The following is a 21354-nucleotide window of genomic DNA, read 5'->3' as shown; positions in this document are numbered from 1 at the left end:
AGTCCTTTAAAGGCGGGGTGTCCGATTTCTCTTAGCCGTTGTTGATGTTCAAATCACCAAAACAAACACACCCCTACCCCCATCTTTCGCTTTCGTCAGCGCTCGGCTCGGCTAATGTCCGTCCTGTGCAAGGTTGTTTTGGTACTCGGCCCGACTCGGTTGTCTAAAGCGTAATTAGGAAATCGGTTACCCCGCCTTTAACTTCTTAAAAATGGAACGTTTTTTCCGTTGAACTTTAACTTTGTCTCTAGGAGAGCTTTGTTTTTAAAGACGTTCTTTCTCTTTATTGTGTTGTTTTGATTTGGTTCATTTTGCATTGCTTTCTGTCAAAAACTATTTTTCATTTAATCAGTGTTCATTTATTCAATTAATAATTTATTTACCGTCCATATCGGCCCGAAATTACGCGTATACCGAGTAACTCCACAAATTTAAAGTCTGTGAAATCTGATTCATCGTCCTTGAGAGAAAAAGCAAGCCGAGCTCCTTTAGCATTGATTTTCCAGCAAATAAAAAGAGAGGGAACAACTGTGATGGAAGATGGGAGACGTAAGCTTGAGGGTTTGCAGTAGGCGAGGGAGCAGATTCGGCACCCAGCGGTGGCAGTCACTTCCAATTCCCTTATGCAAATAAACATCTCCTCTACCACCCAGCCGTGGTGCTAAATGAGACCTGCCTCTGAATATCCATTTCCTCGTCTGCCACTGTTTATTTTTTATCGCCGGCTTTGTTTGCTCGATCACATGCACGTAAACACGTGCACAGGCGTGATGAGGCACTGAGATGCGTTCGGACTTCTCTCTCATGAGCTAATTGTGTCATTGATTTACGTGCGTGGACTGCGTCTGCAAAGATACGTTTGCTCGGACTGTTTTGTCTGGCTTTTTTATCCCGTTACGTTAAACAGGTGTTAAAAATTTGTTACAGTATAGTATACCTTGTGTTGTTTTTTATTGTACTGTATTGTATTAATGTTTAGCTCGAAATAAATAGAGAACTCTTAGCTTAAGTGTATGTAACCCTCTATTCAAAAAATGTGTAATTTGTAAAACTTGTTGTATTTTTGCTAAAATTGTTGACTGAATGTAAACAGAAAAAGTTAAATATATTTGTTTTTTCGATGGTAATACATTTTTAAAATATGGATGTGTGTGTATGCACAAACACACATGTACTGTACACGATCTTTTAAACACTCAGTCACTTTACGTAGCACTTCCCCTTTCTGTGAAATGCTTTTAGTCACAAAACCCACTGTTGCTTTCGTCCCCAATAAATAATTCAGAACATCTGATTAAAAATGTTTGCGGCATGTGTTTTGCAGATTTCTGATGTACGTACTCGTGCGTTTGACACGAGGAGAGAGGTGGAGTCTGTTTTTCCTTTCTGTACTGAGGAGGATTTAGCGAGCGGTGATATGGCAGGTGGTAGATTCCACTCCCTGGCAGCTGAGTGAATTTAACCAAGTGTTGGATTGCCTTCTCTCCATCCCTCGCCTGCATGTAAACACAATCTCCCCCTGTCTGACTGCGCATCCGCTGACTGGTATTCCCCCCTCCTCCCACTGATACCTTCCACAGTTAATAAAAAAATGGCCCCACAGACATTCCAATTATATTTCTGACTTAAATGAAAACATGCTGTCAAGCATCTCTGCGCAGCTGCCGTAGAGCGAGATTGCATCAGGTTTGTCATGAGTGAGCAACTTAGGATAAAGTTTGATTTTGGATACGTGTAATTTTCACCATTTTTCTTTTAGAGGCAGATGTTGCGACCCCTGGTTCACTCACCAGCTGCGTGTTGTGTTATGAGATCACAACGCCTATATACTTTTCTTCATAACGCTGGCGCTATAAAAGCCTATAAAGAGATGTGCCTCAGAGGTCCGAATGTGCGGCCCCTGCTAATAAGAAGAATAAATCTCAAGGCGAGCTACAGTTCGCTCTCACAAACTACATTTAAACGCAGTTTTATCGACGCTCAGATAGGACCTGCCCCTTCCATGCCTGTCATAAAACAGGCATTAGCGTGGCATTTACTCATTGTACCGGGTGCACAGCGCGTATTAGCCACTGACCAAGCTAAGGACGGCCTGTAAAAAGGCCACTTGTTCAGTCAATTAACAGTAATGGTGTTTAATGGCAAACTAGCGCAACCACCTAGGGTGTGCCATAGGGGCTTTTAATGGCACTGTCCCCCTGAGCCCGGGGAGAGTTTGTGCAATTTGCCATCCTGCGCCGTGTGCCGCCACGTCTCTCCAACCGCTAATTAATTCCTCACTACATAAGAGCACTTTAAGGACATGTGGCGCGCCGCCTTGTTTCTCATCGATCTGCGCGGGCTAAGCCCGGGGTCTCGCCACCCCGCAGCCCCTCAGAGTCCCGGGCACAGGCGCAAGAGCTAACAAGTAAAGGTCAGGGCCATTTTGAATGCAGCACAGTCGCATATGTAAGCGGCATTAGCCTTCAAGATTCTCCGAAACGTTCCCACATCTCGAGTGAGAATTGTGTCATTTTGTCATGGCCCAGGAGATGTAATTGAGTTTTCTGCATTGTTTCATTTAGGTTTAAGTGTTGTTTCATATCTGTATTAAAATCTCTGAGGAAAAATATGAATAGACACATGAGACAAGATGAGTATGCTAAAAATTGTGTATATCACAACTCAAATAATTTAGTTTTTGTTATTTTTAGGCTAACTGCAATCTGTTGTGTCTTCGCAAATCGGAGGACAGTTTGGGACATTGTTGAAATCTCTTGTATACACTAGAGGAGGTGTTTGTTCAGACAAAAGATCAAAACTTAAGCAAAACGTCCTTATTTACTCTCCACATAATTCCATTACTGTCGTAGGGAAACAATTGAGATATTATAGACGTCTTGAAATGACTTGAAATGGCCGTCTGTTCTCCTGCTGTAAGACTAGTAGGAACAATTCTAAGAGTTTGTCTTCAAACTCATGAATCTCCCTTCTTTTTACCTCATCCCTCTCAGCGAATATAAAAGCGGGACTGTTATCTGTGGGGGCCGCACGGCCCCCTTACATTCTGAAGAGACAGCTATTCTCCTCAAGCTTTTCTTTCACAGGAGGTAGAGAGAACGAGTGGACTAAGATTAGGCACAGAAGAACGGGTGTGGGACCACGTTCACCTTTGTGCTGCTTCTCCTTTCTTTCTCTCAGTGTGCGTGTGCCCTCAAGAGCTTCTTATCTGAAAATCCGATGGCCGCAGGCAGGCAGAATCTATCCTTGAATAAACGTCCTCTATTGAAAGGCCTGAATAGGAAGCTATAGTTTGATGGTAGCAAAGCTGAACTGGAAGTGTGGGGTTTACATTTGTGCATTGGGTCAGCGAGTATAGGAAAATAATACAAATGCCAAATAATATTAAAGCGATAGTTCACCCAAAAATACTCTACTATCATTTACTCACCCTCTTGTCTCTAGTCCTCTTGTCAAACCTGTATGACGTTCTTCTGCAGAATACAAAAGAAGAAATTTTTAAGAATTTTGGTAACCAAACAATGATGGTACCCACTGACTTCTATTGTATGGACACGAAACCAATGCAGGTCAATGGGGTCCAGTGTTGTTTGGGATATGAGTGTCTATCATACACAATTAAAATCTCAATATTTTTTTTAATTGGTTAAAGCATTATTAACTCAACCGTTCGCTGAATCGACCTCTACATCTTCTCCGACCGCTACGCCGCCATCAAAGTGACAGAAGCGCAGGGGACGGATGCAGTCTTTTGCTACAGCTGAGAAGTAATATCTCTGAGGTTTGAGTTGTGACATAAAGACAGGTGACACAGGTTTTCACTGTAGGAATGAGAGAAAAGTAGGAAGCCTGAGAGAGAAAGAGACTGGTTATGAGGAAAGACAGTTACATATGAGCCTGACTTGAGGGCTGTCTCCTCCCATCATGCTTAAGTGCAGCAGTAGCCAGGAGTCTCTCCTCTGTCTGGACAGAGTAAGATGCAGCCAGTTGAAGGCCTATAAACTAGCGTCCAACAACATGAACAACATAATTACAAATCTGACATGCATTACACTGTTTGTGAGATATAGGCTTGATAGTTTATATTCCCACTTTACAGTATCGTGAGTGTTAATGGTAGTAGTTTCTCAGAAAATCCATTTACTTCCGCATGAACATTTTCATTAGGTTGGCTACAATGATGGATTAAGTGCATACAACATTATGTTGTGGATATGAGTACTTAAGCAGATAGCTAGGAGTTGACATTAGTATTACCATGAAACCCAGTTAGTGCTAGTAGAGCTCAGAATAAACAGCATATTTAAATGGATTCAATTAAAACGAGGCTGTGAGGGACACAAGTACAGTCTGGTGACTGTGTTGTGCTGTTGTGTTCCTGCATGTGCAGTTTAGCCACCGAAACACTAGGATTACAAGATGTCTTTCCACAGTTTCTCAGTGGACAGAAATCTATAGGAAATATTGTGATAGCTCAATTTGTAGACAAGTAGGCAAGATTGTTTTTGTTTCTGTCAGGAGTCAGTTATAAAGGCTATTCAAGAAGCAGGGCTCAAAAACTTTTATTTTGCTCATTTACTTATTTTAAGTTATATTGTTCTTTGTTTGTAATAAGTCTGTCGAAATGTTAAATATATAGTGTTAAATAAATCATTTAAAATTGTAGTTTTGTAATTGTATTTTTTTACACCAAATATTAAAAAGCACATTTTTATGCAAAAGAAATCATAAAGAAAAATGTATTCGTGTTCCGCCCTTCGGCCAAGTCTGTCATATTATTTGCTTTTGGTTTTGGCCAAGAATTTTCATTTCCGTTTGGGTTGTCGATTATTCACCTCAATATTGTAATTGCGATTATTATTGTTGATTAATAGATTTTACTTTGAAATGTTTTATAACTTTCTGTGAAACCGCTGCATGCCATATTCTTTCTATAAACATCCAAAACGAAATAAAATAACGTAAATAACAAATAATTATGGGAGTTATGTTCTTAGAAAAAGATCTAAAGGACATGTTAACATATTAATTGTCTGATTCGCCACTGAATTCTGTGCCCAAACACACAGCGCAAATGGACAGCTGTAATTGAGGCTTTCAGTGATTACGTAATTGTTTCACCCTTAATTGCAATCCCAATTCGTTTTTCGATTAATTGTGCAGCGCTAATTTCGGTGCATCCTTAGTTTGCATCAAATTAAATAGGCCAATTCTCACAGGAATTCATAACTATTTGACGAGGTGGCTAATTCGTATGAATTCGTACGTTGTGTATCACACAAAAACGAAGGATTACTAGAAAAAAGCAATACTGAAGCCCCTCCCCTAACCCTGCCCCTAAACCTAACATCACTGGTGCGACAGCAAATCGTACAAAAATGTTCGAATGAGATCATACGAATTCATACGAATTAGCCAAAACTAGCCACGTGTTAAAATGGTTAACACGACAGGAGTTTTTAGAGTGCGGTCACTACCTAAAAAACTGTAGTTGTATCTAAATCATAATTCCTCTGATTAAATCATACTTTCAAGCAAAACACACAATTTCAAGCAGTAAATATATAAGTATTGAAAAACAGGCTGTTGAATATTATCAAAAAACTTTTTCTTTACTATAACACTCATCCATACTTTTCACACAATTTTTACTTAAACATAAACCGTACTAATCTTAATAAAGAAGCCTGCTTGTCAATATCGCAAATAAGCAATGTTCCTGCTGTTCATTTATGCGACGTGTTTCTCAGATGGAGAGCTACTCTTGTAGAGGAGAATAAATATGCGTTGAGTGATAGCAGAGAATAACAGATTTCTCTCGGCCTTGGCGAGAGAGACAGTCAGTGTGATCTTTATTGGATGTGATTGAGGGTGATGAGGAACTCTAAAGCTCGCAGTTCTATTGTTCTCTATGGGGCCGAGTGACTGATGGCTTCTTTTGTGAAAGGTAGGTGTTTTTCCAACCACCTCTGCTTTGGGGCTGATCTCGGAGACCCGTGCTGGACGTGTTTAACATGTGTGCATATCTGTACCAGGAGATCTGCAGTCACGGACATAGAGGAGAATGTATATATAACATGGGCGTGCCAGTGTGTGATGCCTGGTTGCTTTTAGATGTGGGTCCTTGCGGCAGGGATTTCCTCAAGGATGAGCAGGTCTCTATCAGGGTCAGATGAGATGGTAACCTTGGGCCGGTGCAGGAATATCATTCTTCAGCGAACATGACCGTGAGCACGTGTCAGATTTGTGTGTGTTGAAGGAATGTTCAACGTTCCATACAAGCTCTATCGAGAACATTTTAGGCATAATGTTGATTACCACAAAAAGTCCATTTGATTCGTCCATCAGTTGCATTTTAAAGAGGACAGTTCTCCCAAAAATGAAAATTCGGTCTTTATTTACTCACCCTCATCTGTATGAATTTCTTTGTTCTGATGAACACAGAGAAAGATATTTGGAAGAATGTTTGTAATCTTGGCCACTGTTGACTACCGTAGTAGGAAAAAATGCTTTATAAATGTCTTTGTTCTGTTGAACACAAAGAAGATATTTTGAAGAATGTAGGAAAGCAAACAGTTATGGGGCACATTTGACTACCATTGTCATTTTTCCTACTATGATACTCAATGGTGGCCAAGAACTGTTTGGTTAAAAGCATTCTTCCAAATATCTTTCTCGGTGTTCATCAGAACAAAGAAATTTACACAGATTTGGAACAACTCGAGGGTAAGTAAATGATGACAGAATGTTTATTGTGATTTCTCATTTACTTCAATTGTTCTGCTTTATCGTCGCTCCAATTTGAACTAGTATGGCACTAATAATCCTCTCTCTTCTCTTACAGGTAGAAGATGCTATGCTTATGTTTGATAAAACTACAAATAGACATAGAGGTAAGAGGCCATTTCTTCCGTATACTGTATTGTCTTGCATATGCATTAACATTTGTATGCTTGCCTGTGCGTTTGATATTACGAATGTCCTTCAGTTAATCTGAACGCCGATTATTTGTTCAGTCTGAAGGTTTTCCATGCAGGTACAGGAAGCCCCAGCGCTGTATGTTTCAATATGGCATTATATCTTCGAGGACGTTTCATTTAAGCCCTGAAGGTCGAGGCTAATGCGGTCCAATAAAAGAGCAACGATTTCCACTGTAGCCAATCCATCGACTCTATTTGATTATGCCGACATTTACCATCGGACCCACAGAATGGAATGTTTCTCGTTCATGTGGGCTCATACCCGCCGGCTCGTGTAGAAACGTACAATACCTTCAGACTAATGATATACGGGACTTACTGCACAACCGAGAGATGTTTTTGTGATTCCCTTAAAGGAATGAGCATAGTGGAATGTTACTGTACTTTTTGTTTGTTTTGTGTTTTGTTTTGTTTCGCTTTGCCTAAAGGTGTGTTGGTGATCTTGGAATAGGTTAGGAGATAAAGATAAAGAGGAGAAATAAGGGTAAGAAGAGTAGAGGACAAAGAGAAAGGAGGATAGGAAACGATTTACTCACCCTCATGTCATTTCAAACCTGTATGACTTTCTTTCTTCTGCAAAACACAGAAGAACATATTTTGAAGAATGTTATTAACCAAACAACATCGGCCCCCATTGACTTCCATTGCACTGGCACAAAAACACAGAGACATCATACAGGTTTTGAATGACTTGAGGGTGAATAAATATGCTCTTTAAGGGTGAACTATCCCTTTAAGAAAGGAGAGAGGAGGAGATGACATGAGGAGAATTGAGGAGAGGAGGAGATGAAAAATGAGGTTAATGAAAATGGAAAGAAGATGAGAAAGAGGAGGAAAATGAGAAACGAGGAGAGTGTGGGCTGGGCGGCGTGGTCCATTGGCTTTATCCTGCTTTGATCCTCCTCTCTTTTACTGGCTTTACCGGCAAGGCCTCTCATGAGAGGAGAAAACATTGTAAAGCTGAGCACTGGTTTAACACAGCCAGAGAAAGAGCAGAGCAGACAAAAAAAAGAGCATGAGACAGAGAACAAGAGGGAGGCATGAAGAGAAACGGCGAGCAGCTTTATGCAAAAGTGTTCACTGGTATAGCACACTTCTCTGTAGCAGCCTGAAAGCCATGAGAGAGATTCTCAGCCTTGAGTGGCCTTTGTGTGGGCTGAATGAGGAGGCCGAGGAGCAACGGTGTGTCTTTTATGCTTTATAAGTGGCTTTCAGTGCTGGTAGATGGACAGGTTGTGGAAATGAAGTGGATGGTATTAATCTTTCAACCTGAGATTTGCCTTTTAATCCATATAGGTCATATTTTTAAGGCGCGTTTTTATTTGAAGGTGTATGGATGTGCATTGCCCTTTATTCTCTCTCTCTCTCTCTCTCTCTCTCTCTCTCTCTCTCTTTCAAACACCCCTCCCCTCCATTCCCCAAAGGACTTCGTGTCCTCTTGAGCATTGCGACGCTTCTAGCTGTCTCTGTAACTGACTCTTCTGATCACTGTCTATGACATCCCGAGAACAGCCCGATAAGTCACCGTGATCTTTCTTCCTTCTCCCGATTAGTGGCTAAGCTTTTTTAATCTACTTCACGACCTCAAGTCAAAAACAGTTTGCAGGTGATGGCAAATCGTTCGTGTCACCAAAACGGAGCATTTCGAAATGTCAAGTTGGTCTCCGATTAGACGAAAATTGTTATGTTTTTTCTTTTTTCTTTTTGTAAATAGAGATCTTTCAAATACACTCGTAGACCTTTAATCCACATTGTCTTCTGTTCTCTTCTGTTTCGCTCGTCCCCGATGCCCCATGCCTGGGCACTTGTGCTCACTCTTGTAAATACTCCCATTGGGCATAGTGTCCGTATCTATGGGAACAGAGGGCAGGAGTTTCGAGGAAACAGGGCTCTCTGGGGATCCCAAACTCGGTTGGAGAGAAAAGAAGGGTCAAAGTAAGGGTGGAAAGATTCGGTGTAGAGCGTCAGTGGGTAAAAAAACACTATTATTCTCAGATCCTTCGCGAAAGCAGCAAAGAGCAGCAAGGTCGGAAATGAGACCAGCTGCTATTAAACATGGAGCTGGTAAACACCAAGTACCAAACAATGCAGAATAGGACCGGCTATTTCTATTAAAGACACTTTCAAAGAGACATCCCAGAATGACAGAGCAACAATAGCCGCCAGCAAATGTGTTTCGCTTTTGTTTACTTGCAGTTTGGAATATGTGCGATTGTCTTTTTGTTTCTGTGTGTCGTCCTTGTTCAATTTTTCTGTCAATGGTATCTTCAGTTATACAAGGTGCCGTGGGGTCGCTGTTTTTAATAGCTTCGCAGCAATTACTTTACGCCACGGCTTCTGCGATTGAAGTGGCCAAGCGTATGGTAATAGGAAGGCAGGAAGAGACGTTCAAACTACGTTTTGAAGACAACTACGCTTTTTCTTTTTTTTTGAGAAATAGAAGAGCAATTGAAATGCAGTTAATTTGTAATGGCAAAACGTTCTTTATACTTTAAAAGAGGTACGAGAGAGTTTAATCTTTTAGGAAACGGTTACTTAATGTTTTTGGGGGAAATAAAAATAGTTTTGCTTTGGCATCGCTGCGAAGTAACGTGAAGTACATAAATATACTTTTGTATATTTAAACATGGAGCTGGTAAGATAGATATACAATATACTTTTGTATATTTATGGCGGCCAAATTTTCAGTGTCCGATACTGATGACTAGAGATTAAGATGTCATGTGTTTGATTTAGTACTGTTATATACAGTGTGGTCCAAAAATATGAAACCACCAGCAACATAAACATTTTTAAAATATATTTTTCATTACAAATGATATAAAATCAACAGAGAAATAGTTAAAGACTAACGTACCAAACCCAAAGCAAAAAGACAATTGCGTCCCTTCCTCTGCAGACAGTCTCACAGCTCGGTGTCTCACTGTCATTATCTGAGACAGCGTGATGCACAGAGAGAGAGAGAGAGAGAGAGAGAGAGAGAGAGAGAGAGAGAGAGACAGACCGACCGAGAGATTGTAGTAGATGTCAGAGGACAGCGGCAGAGACAGACAGACTCTAATCCTCTGCAGTCTGTCTGTCTTTACGCCCCCTGCAAGACTTTTTTAACACTGTCCTTCAGCTCAGGGGTGATGAACACACAGCTAAAAGTCTCTCTTTATCCCTCGTCCCTTTCTCTCCCGTGAAAAGGGCGGCAGCCGCGCCAGAACGGAAGGACAACGGTCAAGGTCTTGCATTGAGGCTCGGCACGAGAATGATTGTGGCCGAGATCGAGCTGTTTGGTGTTAGAAACGGCCGATAAAGTGTCTTTTCCGCTGTGTCTGAAACGTGCAGGCCATATTTCAGTCTCATCTTTTATCTGTTCTCTATTCTGCCTGTCTGTCTGTGTCTCTTTCCCTCTATCTCTCTCTGAACAGTCCTCAAGTGACTATGCTACAGATGTGCTTCACAAAATGAGAAACAAAACCTAGCGCGCCCGAGTTTGATTTTACACACCTTAGCACAATTCTGCTCTGATAATCTCGGCACTGTACATTCATCAGTGTGACTGGAGAGACACTTTCAGCGTCTTCCAGAAAATCCCTAAATACTTGGAATGTGCGTTTCGGGTTGTTTTGGCTGCTCGAGTGCTCAGATAAATCAGCCGTGTATGGTGGGAAGTGACAGTGCGAGTTCAGTCTGTTTATTTTTAAATTGTTGGTGTGTGTATGTGAACATAGGATGGACATCTGTGGCTGTATTGCATCACGCAATATTACAATACCTACACGTGAATTCGTAAGTATTTTAAGAGGTGGCTAATTCTTATTCAGTCTTATTTGTATGTTTGATTTGTGATTTGCGTTGCTCCAGTGACGTTAGGTTTAGGGGAGGGGCTTCAGTATTGCGTTTTCTTATAATCGTATGTTTTTGAACGATTTACATCGTACAAATTCGTACGAATTAGCCCACTCGTAAAATAGCTACAAATTCTGAGTTGGCAATACCGACTTCAAAATTCTTGGAATATACAGTAGTGCATCAAGGAGTGCGTTTACATGCAGAAAATAAACGGATATCTATCAAAAATCAGCTTATAAAAGAAACCTGTTTTCACGTGTTTTCATGCATAGTTATAAACCTACACAGAAAACTGCGTTCACATGGAAGTTTGAGACTTTATTTAGTTGTTTAGTAATTAAAAATGCAGCAGGAAAACAGTCAGAAACTGTATTTTTATATCTCTTCTTATGTCTGCAGAACCAGCATATGCAACCATAGTTTTTCATTTTGACGTTTCTACATCAACTGCGTGACTCGAGAGCTGACTTTTATGCGTTATTTTACTTTTACTTCCGTTTACTATTGCGCTGTCAGACATCAAAATCAGAGTAATGGGCAAAAAGCTACCTCCGCCGAGCGGGTTTTGCTTACGCCGTTTATTAGCTTTCCCCGATAAAAACTAAAAACTACGCGTTTACATGACCTTACTTGTTATCAGCTTATTAAGCATAATTGGAGTACGACTGTGCATGTAAACGCGCTCAATTACATGTTTTGCATTCGCAACATGACACGACAAAAGACAACAAAACCCATTAGAACCCATTATAATTCAAAATTTTGTCTACACTGGATATGGTGTGATGCGACACAACAAATCCATTAAGAACAAGGCATTTGTCGTGTCGTGCCCCTTGCATCCGGTGTAGTGTTTTGTCCGTTTTGGTGATTGAAAGTTATTGTAAGTTACTACAAAGTGTCTTTGAATGTATATCAGACAGTCATACAATTGAAAATAAATAAAAATGTATTGCGAGTACCGCTTGACTTCTGTGCATTTGTTAGTCTGACAGAAAAAATGTGTTGCATGGATGAGGCAATAAAAAGTTCTTGATGTTTTATTCTGCCGTGTAATTTTGCAGGCGTGGCATTTCGAGAGTGATGGTGGGTTCATTAGTGATGCTACCAGCTACCGATGCCCCTCATTGTGATTTAATAGGCTGCGTAAACAGATGTGTCCCTCCAAAATCAAATGTTTGTCTTTCTACATAGCTGACCATGGCTGTGAGCGTGTGTGCGTAAGAGAAAGTTTGCTTCTGTATTCATGCCAGTTTGTCTTCTCATGCATACTTGCATGCGCTAGTGTGAGGTATCGTGTTGCCATATCTCGCACTGCATCTGTAGGTTGCACAAAAGACACAATTTGACATCTTTCACATCCTGCGAGTGGATGTCTACTTTTGTTAATATTTCATCCACAGATAATAATAAATGATCTGATGAAATCACTTGAAAGAGTGGCTTGTTCCGCAGATAAGAGACGGAGTGTGTTTTTATAAGATCGACGTGAAATGATATAAAACTCATGTTCAAGATTAGTTAAACGTCTTCCGTTGGAAATGGATGCATTTTTTTTAAACATTTCCTTTGATCTCGGCTCTCAGTGGAAACAGCCCAATTCATTCTTGAAAACAAGCAACAATTCTTTCACAGCCACGCACATTTAGTCAAATGTTGTCATTTCATTTGCAGCTTTAAAGATTTTCATAGCTTTATTATATAAGTGACTTTTTAAATAAATATTATTAACCCAGAATCCCATCCAGCAGTGGATGGAAGCGAGAGTGCGGTGCAGGACAATGGCAGGCGTGTTGTTTGTTTAGCGAGGTGCATGCGAGGAGACGTCGAGGTTGTGCTGGGAAGGCCTGCATTGTTTGCTTGTAATCTGCTTAGCTGAAATGGCCAACTAGAGGACAAAGCAGTTCATGGCAGGACTGAGGCACTGTTAGAGCACTGCTGTCTTTGTAGAAAACAGCTATCTCATAATGCACACACTCAATGCAATGATGACATGTTGCTTGTGTTTCAGCAAAGAAATACCTGGCAGTGTTCTGCAATGAGTGTTTCCCAATGCTTAAGTATAGTCAGTGTTGGGTGTAATGGACTACTAACTAATTACTCAAATTGAATTACTTTTCATCTGAAAAAGTAAAGTAACGGATTAAGTTCAGTCTTTATTTTAGTCTTGATTTTTAAGTATTTATGTACTGTACTTGCGTTACGTGTACTGTCATCAATTCTGTATAAAAACATCAAATAGAATTTTGGAAAACATGCATTGAAAAATGTCTTAAAAAGTAGTATAAGTAATAAAGTAGTAGTGTATTGTATATTAGTAATATCTAATTATTATTATGTGGACATTTTATATGAATTTTATGAGTCAACATTTAGTTGTACGCCTCTAATTGAATAATAATCTAATTTAACAGCAATGCAAGGCATGTGATGCTAGTGTGTGTACTGTTCTGACAGACAATAGTTGATCCTTCTTTGGCTTTGTTTGTCGAGGTTTTATCATCACAGTTTTATTTTATTAGACCCGGAAAAAAACACACAGAAAAAATGCATTCTTCTATTGTCTAAATATAAATTACTCGTCAACCTCTTTTTAATACTGTATACAAGCAGACACAAATGATCATATTGTGTAATATTTTCTAATATATATTTTCTAATTATATTATCGGTCGACATTTAGTCATAGTCTGATTTAACAGCATTGCGATGCATTAAAGCTGTCAGTTTGTGTGTTGCTCTGACAGACATTGGTCGATCCTGGCTTTGTTTGTCACAGTTTTATTGACACAGTTTTATTTCATTAGACCTTAAAAAAACGAAAAATAACTACCTACGTGTGTAAAAAAAAAGGAAATTACTCAACATCAACCTCCTTTTAATAGGCCTCTTGGCTGTGATTTCCTGCGGTCACAAACAGGACTCATTTGTAGGATATTTCTTAATATGATATTTTAAAATGATTTGATCTTCAAGTCGTAAACTGAAACAAAATTAACTTTCCGTTATTCACATACTGTACAGTGGAAGTCTACAGTGAAAGTATAGATATTCCTTTAAAAATAAGTGATAATAGGAACTGTGTGTCTAAAATAGATTATTATGCTCTACATCACATTTGCACAGTTGTGACAACAGCGCTTGTGTCTTCATCCTCTTTGTCATTTTTCAGAATAATAAAAAGATAGGAAGCCTAAAGAACTCATCACTCAACAAACAGAGACGTCAATGAAGGATGCTTCACTGTGATATTCTGATTCTAAGCCTTAAGTGCAGTTACTTCTGTGTTTACCCGAACAACTGAGCGATTATCTGCTACTTCCCTGATTGAGCCTGAAGAGGGCTGGCGGGTTGAGATCAGCTGGATGCTGATTGGTGGTTGGAGATGACTAGAGAGGAAGTTGTTTTATTCAGTCAGTCGTACTGAGCGAGAGCAGTCTCGGGTTCAGACCTTGATTAGACACATCAGGACGAAACCTTTCAATGGCTGACGGGGGTTGTATAGTCAACTGCTCCATATAACCTCAGCAGAATTGAAGCATGAAGTATAGGTTTAGAGTTTGAGTGTCTGGTAGTTATTCTTTCATCATTTACTCACCCTCTTGTCATTTCAAACATGTCGCGACTTTGTCTCTTTAGCAGAACACAAAAGAAGATATTTTGAAGAATGTTGGTGAATGTTGGTTCTATTGTATGGACACAAAACCAATGCAAGTGAATGGCTATGGCTGTTTGGTTACCAACATCCTTGAAAATATCTTCTTTTGTGTTCTCCAGATGAAAGAAAAACATACAGGTTTAAATTGAAAAGAGGGCGAGTAAATGAAGACATCATTTTTATTTTTGGGTGAACTATCCCTTTAAGACTTTTTATGATTTCTAATTTGTAAAGTTATCAGTGTTCTTGTTATGATCTTGAGAGGTATTTAACAGCGATCTCCATCTAACGTAGATGAACTGATATCCTACCGACAGTAGCATGCGTCACTTGTTTATGCTGCGGCACAAGCGTGTCTTTCTGCGGCATAAATCCCCTCAAGCCGTCTTTAAGAAGGTTATTAAGTGCTGAAAAATATTGTACGGTTTCATACCACTGACTCATCCTCATCAGCGCTCGAAATCTGTGTTTCCTTCACCAATCAATAAGGCTACACGGCTGTTTTTGTGGCGGGCGCTCCAGAAGGACGTTCTCTAAAACGATCAGGGACATCCTGTGAATCAGCTGTACTTAATCTCTCTCGCTCGCCTCCGTACCGCATCCTTTTTTGCTGACGCCGTTCCGGAAGTGTAGCAATAATGTAGCGCGGAGTGTGTAAACAATGTAAGTACCGTTGATCCACGGAAGGTCCTTTAAGCCCCCAAAGGTTAGCGGAGTTTGCTTTGGCCTTTCGCGACGTAACGGCAGCAATTTCCATCGGCTCCGCGTACGGCACGGCTCTCAGTCGGAGATCCCTGAGTAAACCTAATTAGATATAGCTTCACCTTTACTGGTGCGGTTTCAAAAACGGACCACAGCGTTTTCTTGCATTAGCGATTAATATCCTTTCCCCTCCTTGTGCAATATTAGCGTTTAGCGAGGAATGTCATTGAAATATCACGGTTAATCATACACATTTTCCCAGCGCCACGTTTAAATGGAGCTGCTCTAATCACAGTGAGGAGGAAATTATATGTTCCGTTTGAGAGAGAATGACGAAGGCTCGAAGCCTCAGAGATGCATTAGGAAGATGTAGTATCGAACAGGGCCTGTTGTAAACCGTTCACGCTGGAAAGTGTGTTCAATAAAAGCTGCGTGACCGGACCGAACCGGTTTCGGTTCGCACTATTGTCTGTCACAACCCAGAGACCGTGGAACAAATCCAGGTCGCTGGTCTTCCAATAGGCTTTCTCCTGTGGAAATACTGGCAGGTTCAAAAAAGCCTCAGTGGTATTGTGGCTGGCACAGGGTTTGCGGCAGGTGTGCTGGGGGGTTCAAAGGGGATGAAGAAAGACACTTTGAAGCGGCTGAAGTTCATGCATTGACCTTTAGCAGCCCAGTGTCGGACTCCCTGGAAGCCGTGAGAATGACTGCATAAGTAGGCGCACCGCTGACAGACTGGACTGACACATGGCGCCATTTACAGGAAGTGGCAGTTCGGGTGACTTGTTAAAGGAAGAGATTATACAGGAAGAATGAATGACTTCCTGCATGATGTATTGTAACCTTCACTAACCTATTAGAACCTGTTTTGAAAAGAAGCGATTTCTAAAAAGTCCCTTTTTTCAGAGTTTACACAAGGTTGGGAGGTAATGACCAAAGTCTTAAAGGTCCAGTATATGAAACTGCGAATTGCAACCAATGGCTCACTCCACCCCTCCCCCTCCCTTTTGAAACACTTCGGTGGCTGACACAGAACTAAGATGTCGTCACGTTTTTGCTTCTTTGCTACACCTCTGAAGACATTATGTATATTGTATTGCATTTCTGTCAATAGATCCTCCAAAAAATTACACACTGGACCTTTAAGAGCAATTTTGATGGTAATGAAAATGTCACGATTGAGGTTTGTTTGCTGCCGAATCAACCTTAAAATATTTTTATTGCATGGTATCAGTATTGTTCAACAATAATATTTTTGGTATTGCTTCAAACCAAATGATCAGATTTTTTTAAACAAACATCATTACAAAAAATGTACATTAATACATTTATTGATTTACAGATTTGCATTGTGGATATACTTATAATACTGCACTTAACATCATAAGAGCTTAAATCTATCAGAATTATTTCAGGCTGATACGCGAGTACAAACTTAAATCATTGAGAAGGAGCAATCTGCTCATTTTCTTGAAATGCACAGCAATCTATAATATACAGTCATGAAAATATATCATTTCTATTTTCCCACCCTCCCTCTTATCACCTGCATTTATCTTAGTCGTATGGATATGTTAAATCCCTTAAAACCAGATACCTGTGTGGTATTTTTCAGATAAAATGATGCCGGTGGCAAACAGCCTGATGCCCTAGTCGTGGGGATTAGAATCCATATGGAACACGGCAGCGGTCAACGCTGAGTTATATGTCATTGTGTGTGGAATTACGCAACCGCTGACCTTTTAATGCTGCTGGCTCTTCAATTTATGACCTCTCCAAACACCCGTCTCAGAAACAGCCACCCTGGTGCGAGTCCGGCGCGTGGCGAACACACCGCACCATATCAGCATTCATAGAGTCCTGAACACATTCTTTTCCAGAGGTTAAGCACTGCAGGGGATTGGCAAGCGTGCTTGGAAAGGAGAAACAGGAAACACGGGTCTACAACACTAAAAGAAGTGTTCTGGCAAGCGTGTGCTATTGTTTTATTCTCCTCGGTCGAATAGCATCAGCAATAATATGCCGGGCCGGTCTGTTAGAGGTGAAAGCAGACAGATTGTTATGTTTCGTTTCTTGCATGTTTTGTTTGTCATCATAAAAACGCTTTCTTTTCTTACCTTTATTGCTTTCTCTTCTGTCGAATGTCCTCGTAAATCATCAGGTGACGTTAGCGGAGTGGAAGTTGCTGCGTTGGTAACATGCAGAAGTGGTTCTTTCTCATTTGGAAGCAATAATGTAACCATTTGTGATAGAACTTGCATTGTGTTGTACAGGGCCCAATGTGTTCAAGCAATTTATTACCTAAGAGATGAAAAACAGCAACTACATGCTTTAAAGGAATTGTTTAATTGTAATATGAATTATCCATTAATTCTGGGGTTGTGGAATGCTGGAGTTGGTTTGATGTGAAATGAGATGCGTGTACTGTAGATTGTAGGTTGTAAACTATACATCAATAGGGAAATTTACTCAAATAAATTGTGTTTGCTTTTGTCAACCTCATAAAAAGCTTTAAAGCGGCAGTGCAACAGTGTGTCATACATTCTGACTTCGTTACAATGTTAAACGTGCTGTCTTCTCATGCTTAACATGGTGAACTTGTCAAAAAACGAGTTGGGCGTATTACGTAGTATTTCTGTGCTCGATACACTCCCCCAGCGATCGTACAGGTTCCGGAAAGTTTTTTTCGAACATATAAAACTGGACAATTCTCCCGGAAAAGCACGCGGCAGCAAGGAGAGCAGGAGAAGGAGCATGCGCAGATGTCACTTTCACTTGTGTGCAGGAGAGAGAGAGAGAGAGAGAGAGAGAGAGAGAGAGAGAGAGAGAGAGAGCATACGTTCGCGAAGTTCAGGTGCTTGTTTGTTCACTGCATTTGGGTGATGAATGTTATATAAATGGTGGATATAACGCTGGATTTGGAGATTGTTTGAAACTGATATATGGAGCCGTCCCAGCGCTAAAAGATGCCGGACTTGAACCGCATTCGGCGAGTGAAACTGTTTTCTGTGTTTTGTTGGCAATGGGTGCGCACATGCTTTAGTTCAGCCTACCCCTCCCCCCTGCACGCGCCGTATGCTTTCAGAAATAATCGTACAGCTGTATCTATCTTTTATAAATGTAATCAAACTAAATACTCTTAGAAGATACGAAGTATGCAATACTACTCTATAGGTACTCAAGATTAATTTGAGATTAGCAGAAACCGCATGTGTTACAGCCGATTAAATAATGTTTGGGGCTTAATAGGTTAATAGACATAATTTAATCTCATGTTTTTGTTAAAGATGCAATCTGTAAATATTGCCTCTGTTCTTTTTACGGTTAAGGTCAAATGACATCGAAAGTACATTTCATTTCCAACAGCTCGACTAAAAGATCATTATTGTAAGTTTACTATCGCAAATTGCAGATATACAACCCTGTTTTTTTATTTACTTGCTAAAAGTTTTTTTTTTAGTATTTAAAAGTTTTTAATTTTTAGCCCCAGTAAGTTACGAATTGCAGCTTTAAAGCGTGTGAGTATTTTTTCTTACAATATGTGTAGTGTTTAAACAGAAAAGTTAGTGAGCGATCACACTAGTCACATGTTAACATGGATCATAGTTGAGACTTGTTGGATATACCTTAAAAAAAGTATTTTGTATTATTTTACAGTAAGTGTATTAAAAACAAATTAAATGTATTAAATTATTTCATGTATTTCTTGAAAAAAGGAAATTAGTGGGTTGGGTAAAATTATTTTCTTGTATTTTTTGATTATCATTGTCTGAACATTTCGTTCTTTTTCCTTTGCTCCATATAAAGCGATAAATGGACAAACGTTTGACTCGGAAATGCGTTTTTTTCACTGCATTCTGCTGTCTCTAGTAATACATCAAAGCATCAGTGGCATGCAGGGACTGTTAAATGTATAATGTGTAATCATCATTAATTATCATTAACCGAGAAATGCAGCCCTAAGCTCAGAGACGTTCAGAACACAGGTCTGCGATGCGCCCCGCATCGAGGAATTGTGCCGCTGAAATTTGTAGCCATCCGTGCATCCATGTTGAGAAGTCATCAGTGAAATTAGGAGCGTGTGGGCGTTCTCAACGTAGGGTAAAATTGTTTTCATTATCACAAACAAGTGTGACAGTGTTTACGAAAATGACAGAAGGCTGAAGTGGCTAATGGGAAACGTGAGCGCTAGTTCGGCGCTGGACGTGTTGTTATTTTTTTATTTAGTCTGGCACGTCACGCTATCCTTGCGAGTGTTTCGCTCTAAGTACTTATACTTTCGCTAACCTGCAATAAACTTCTCAATCTCCCCAGAATATCCCCCTGATTGACACCTCTGACCTTTCGTTCCGGGCGTTTGCCGAGCAAAAACAGCCCGTCCCCCTAGTGATTGGCTGGCGTGTTTTTGATTGCCTTTAGCTGATTGGCAGGCGTCGTGATTGGCGGGGGGTCTCCGGCTGACGGCTCAGGGGAGACGGGGCGCAGCTGCGGAGGCGGGCTGGTCCCTTGGATGTGAAAATGGTTTTGATAAATAATAAAACAGTGGTAATAACCAGCTGCTTTTGAGGTCACATGACCTTCCGCCATGCAAATAATGACTTTACGACAACCTGATTGGTTCATGCATTATTAAGCCCAACCCCCCTCCGCTAACGCCACCAAGTAATGGCGCCACAGGTGTCCTCGCATGGCCGTGCAAAATCATCCTTTTCACGTGCTTCTTATGCTTTCTTTTTAATACCATCTCTCACTTGGCATGGCCTTCTATTCCCCTGTGGAAATAAAAGGCTGGTTATTGTATCCACCGGAGGAAGCTTCCCTCAGACTGTGCGCTATCATGATTTTTTGTGTGTGGCTAATGAGGTTGTGGTTATGTGTGTGTGCGTCTTAGATAAAAAGCAGACAAGAAAGAACGACATATTGACTCAGGATACTTTCCTGGATGCTTTCCTACAGTATGATCCATTGACAGTTCTGTGGCAGTTCAGACTCACCACTTCTTCACATCGATCTTTTTGTCCTCGGTGTGTGTGTGTGTGTGTGTGTGTGTGTGTGTGTGTGTGTGTTGCGGATGACTTTACACTGACAATAGAAAAGGAGAATGGAACAAAGCTTTGCACCTACATGGTCAAATGAGAAGCGTGAGGTGTGAATGACTATCTCCAAAGGGTTCTGACACACAAATCCAAAACACCGGGTCTCAGTGTCAGCACGTGAACTCTGTAAAGAGCTGGTATGGATTGGCGTGCTGGGTTTCTTTGTAAAATTGTAGTTGTTGGTAGAGGCTGTGGCAATAGATCCAGATTTATCAAGCTTCGCATCATGGCCAGATTCATTTTTTTCGCTATTTCCTTTTAAGTGAAATCTGTTGTCTATGCCTTTGGTTAAAGTAAGTTCATAAAGTGAATATAAAATGTTCACCAGACTTTTCCAATGTAAAATATGTTGTATTGTTTATAGCCGGTTGTCAGTGAGTGTTAATGTGTTGCTTTCAGTTTTCTGGGTGTTTTCTATAGGGACGTGATGAGTGGTTCATGCCTGGTCCAAGTAAAAAAAACTCGATTTTAAGATATTTTTGTCCCTGTATATGAATCACATGTATTTTTAGGATTTTGTTCAAAGCCTCACAAGCACAGACATAATAGTGATGCTTGCTTTACCAAGCACTACCAAACAGACGCCGCAGACACTTTCATCTCAGTGATGAAATTCTCTGAGAATCTCACAGGTTTCTCTAAAGAGAACGTTAATGTTCTGTCCTGAGTCATTTATGTAAGCCCCTGAACATAAGCGTGGTGTGAAACCACGGTGAGGAACAGATGCTTAGCTCGCCTGACAAGTTGCTGTTGTTCACGTCAGTTCGTGTCTAAAGAGCCAACACGAAACCTGCTGCAAATTAAACCGTAAAAACTCGCTGTTTGGTGCAAAATGACACAACAGATCTGTTCTAGAGATGCTCTGATATAGAGATTCTGGCTTGTGCTAAACTGTATATTTGTCAAATCGAATTGTCCGAGGATTGCCTGAGCGAACAATACATTTAAATGTAGCCCTGTATTATGGGTGTAATTTGGATGTCATCAAATAATCGATGATTGATTATTTGGTCATATAATTTTGTCAAATTAAACTTATCGACTGAGGATTGATCAACTTATTTGCAAATTGCAGTTA

The 21354-nt window shown here is 40.4% G+C and overlaps 1 protein-coding gene across 9 annotated transcripts in view; it reads left to right on the top strand.

The window, feature by feature from the left end:
• Nucleotides 1–21354, top strand: part of msi2b (musashi RNA-binding protein 2b) — a 243516-nt gene that overhangs the window by 132749 nt on the left and 89413 nt on the right. For all 9 annotated transcript variants that reach the window (XM_057350460.1, XM_057350456.1, XM_057350459.1 and 6 more), the window contains exon 7: nucleotides 6845–6893. In XM_057350460.1, the coding sequence (XP_057206443.1) occupies nucleotides 6845–6893 (49 nt within the window). The remainder of the gene's footprint in view (nucleotides 1–6844; nucleotides 6894–21354) is intronic.

Source organism: Triplophysa rosa, linkage group LG14 (assembly GCF_024868665.1).
Source record: "Triplophysa rosa linkage group LG14, Trosa_1v2, whole genome shotgun sequence".
Classification (NCBI taxonomy): Eukaryota; Metazoa; Chordata; class Actinopteri; order Cypriniformes; family Nemacheilidae; genus Triplophysa; species Triplophysa rosa.
This window is presented reverse-complemented; position numbering and strand designations above follow the sequence as displayed.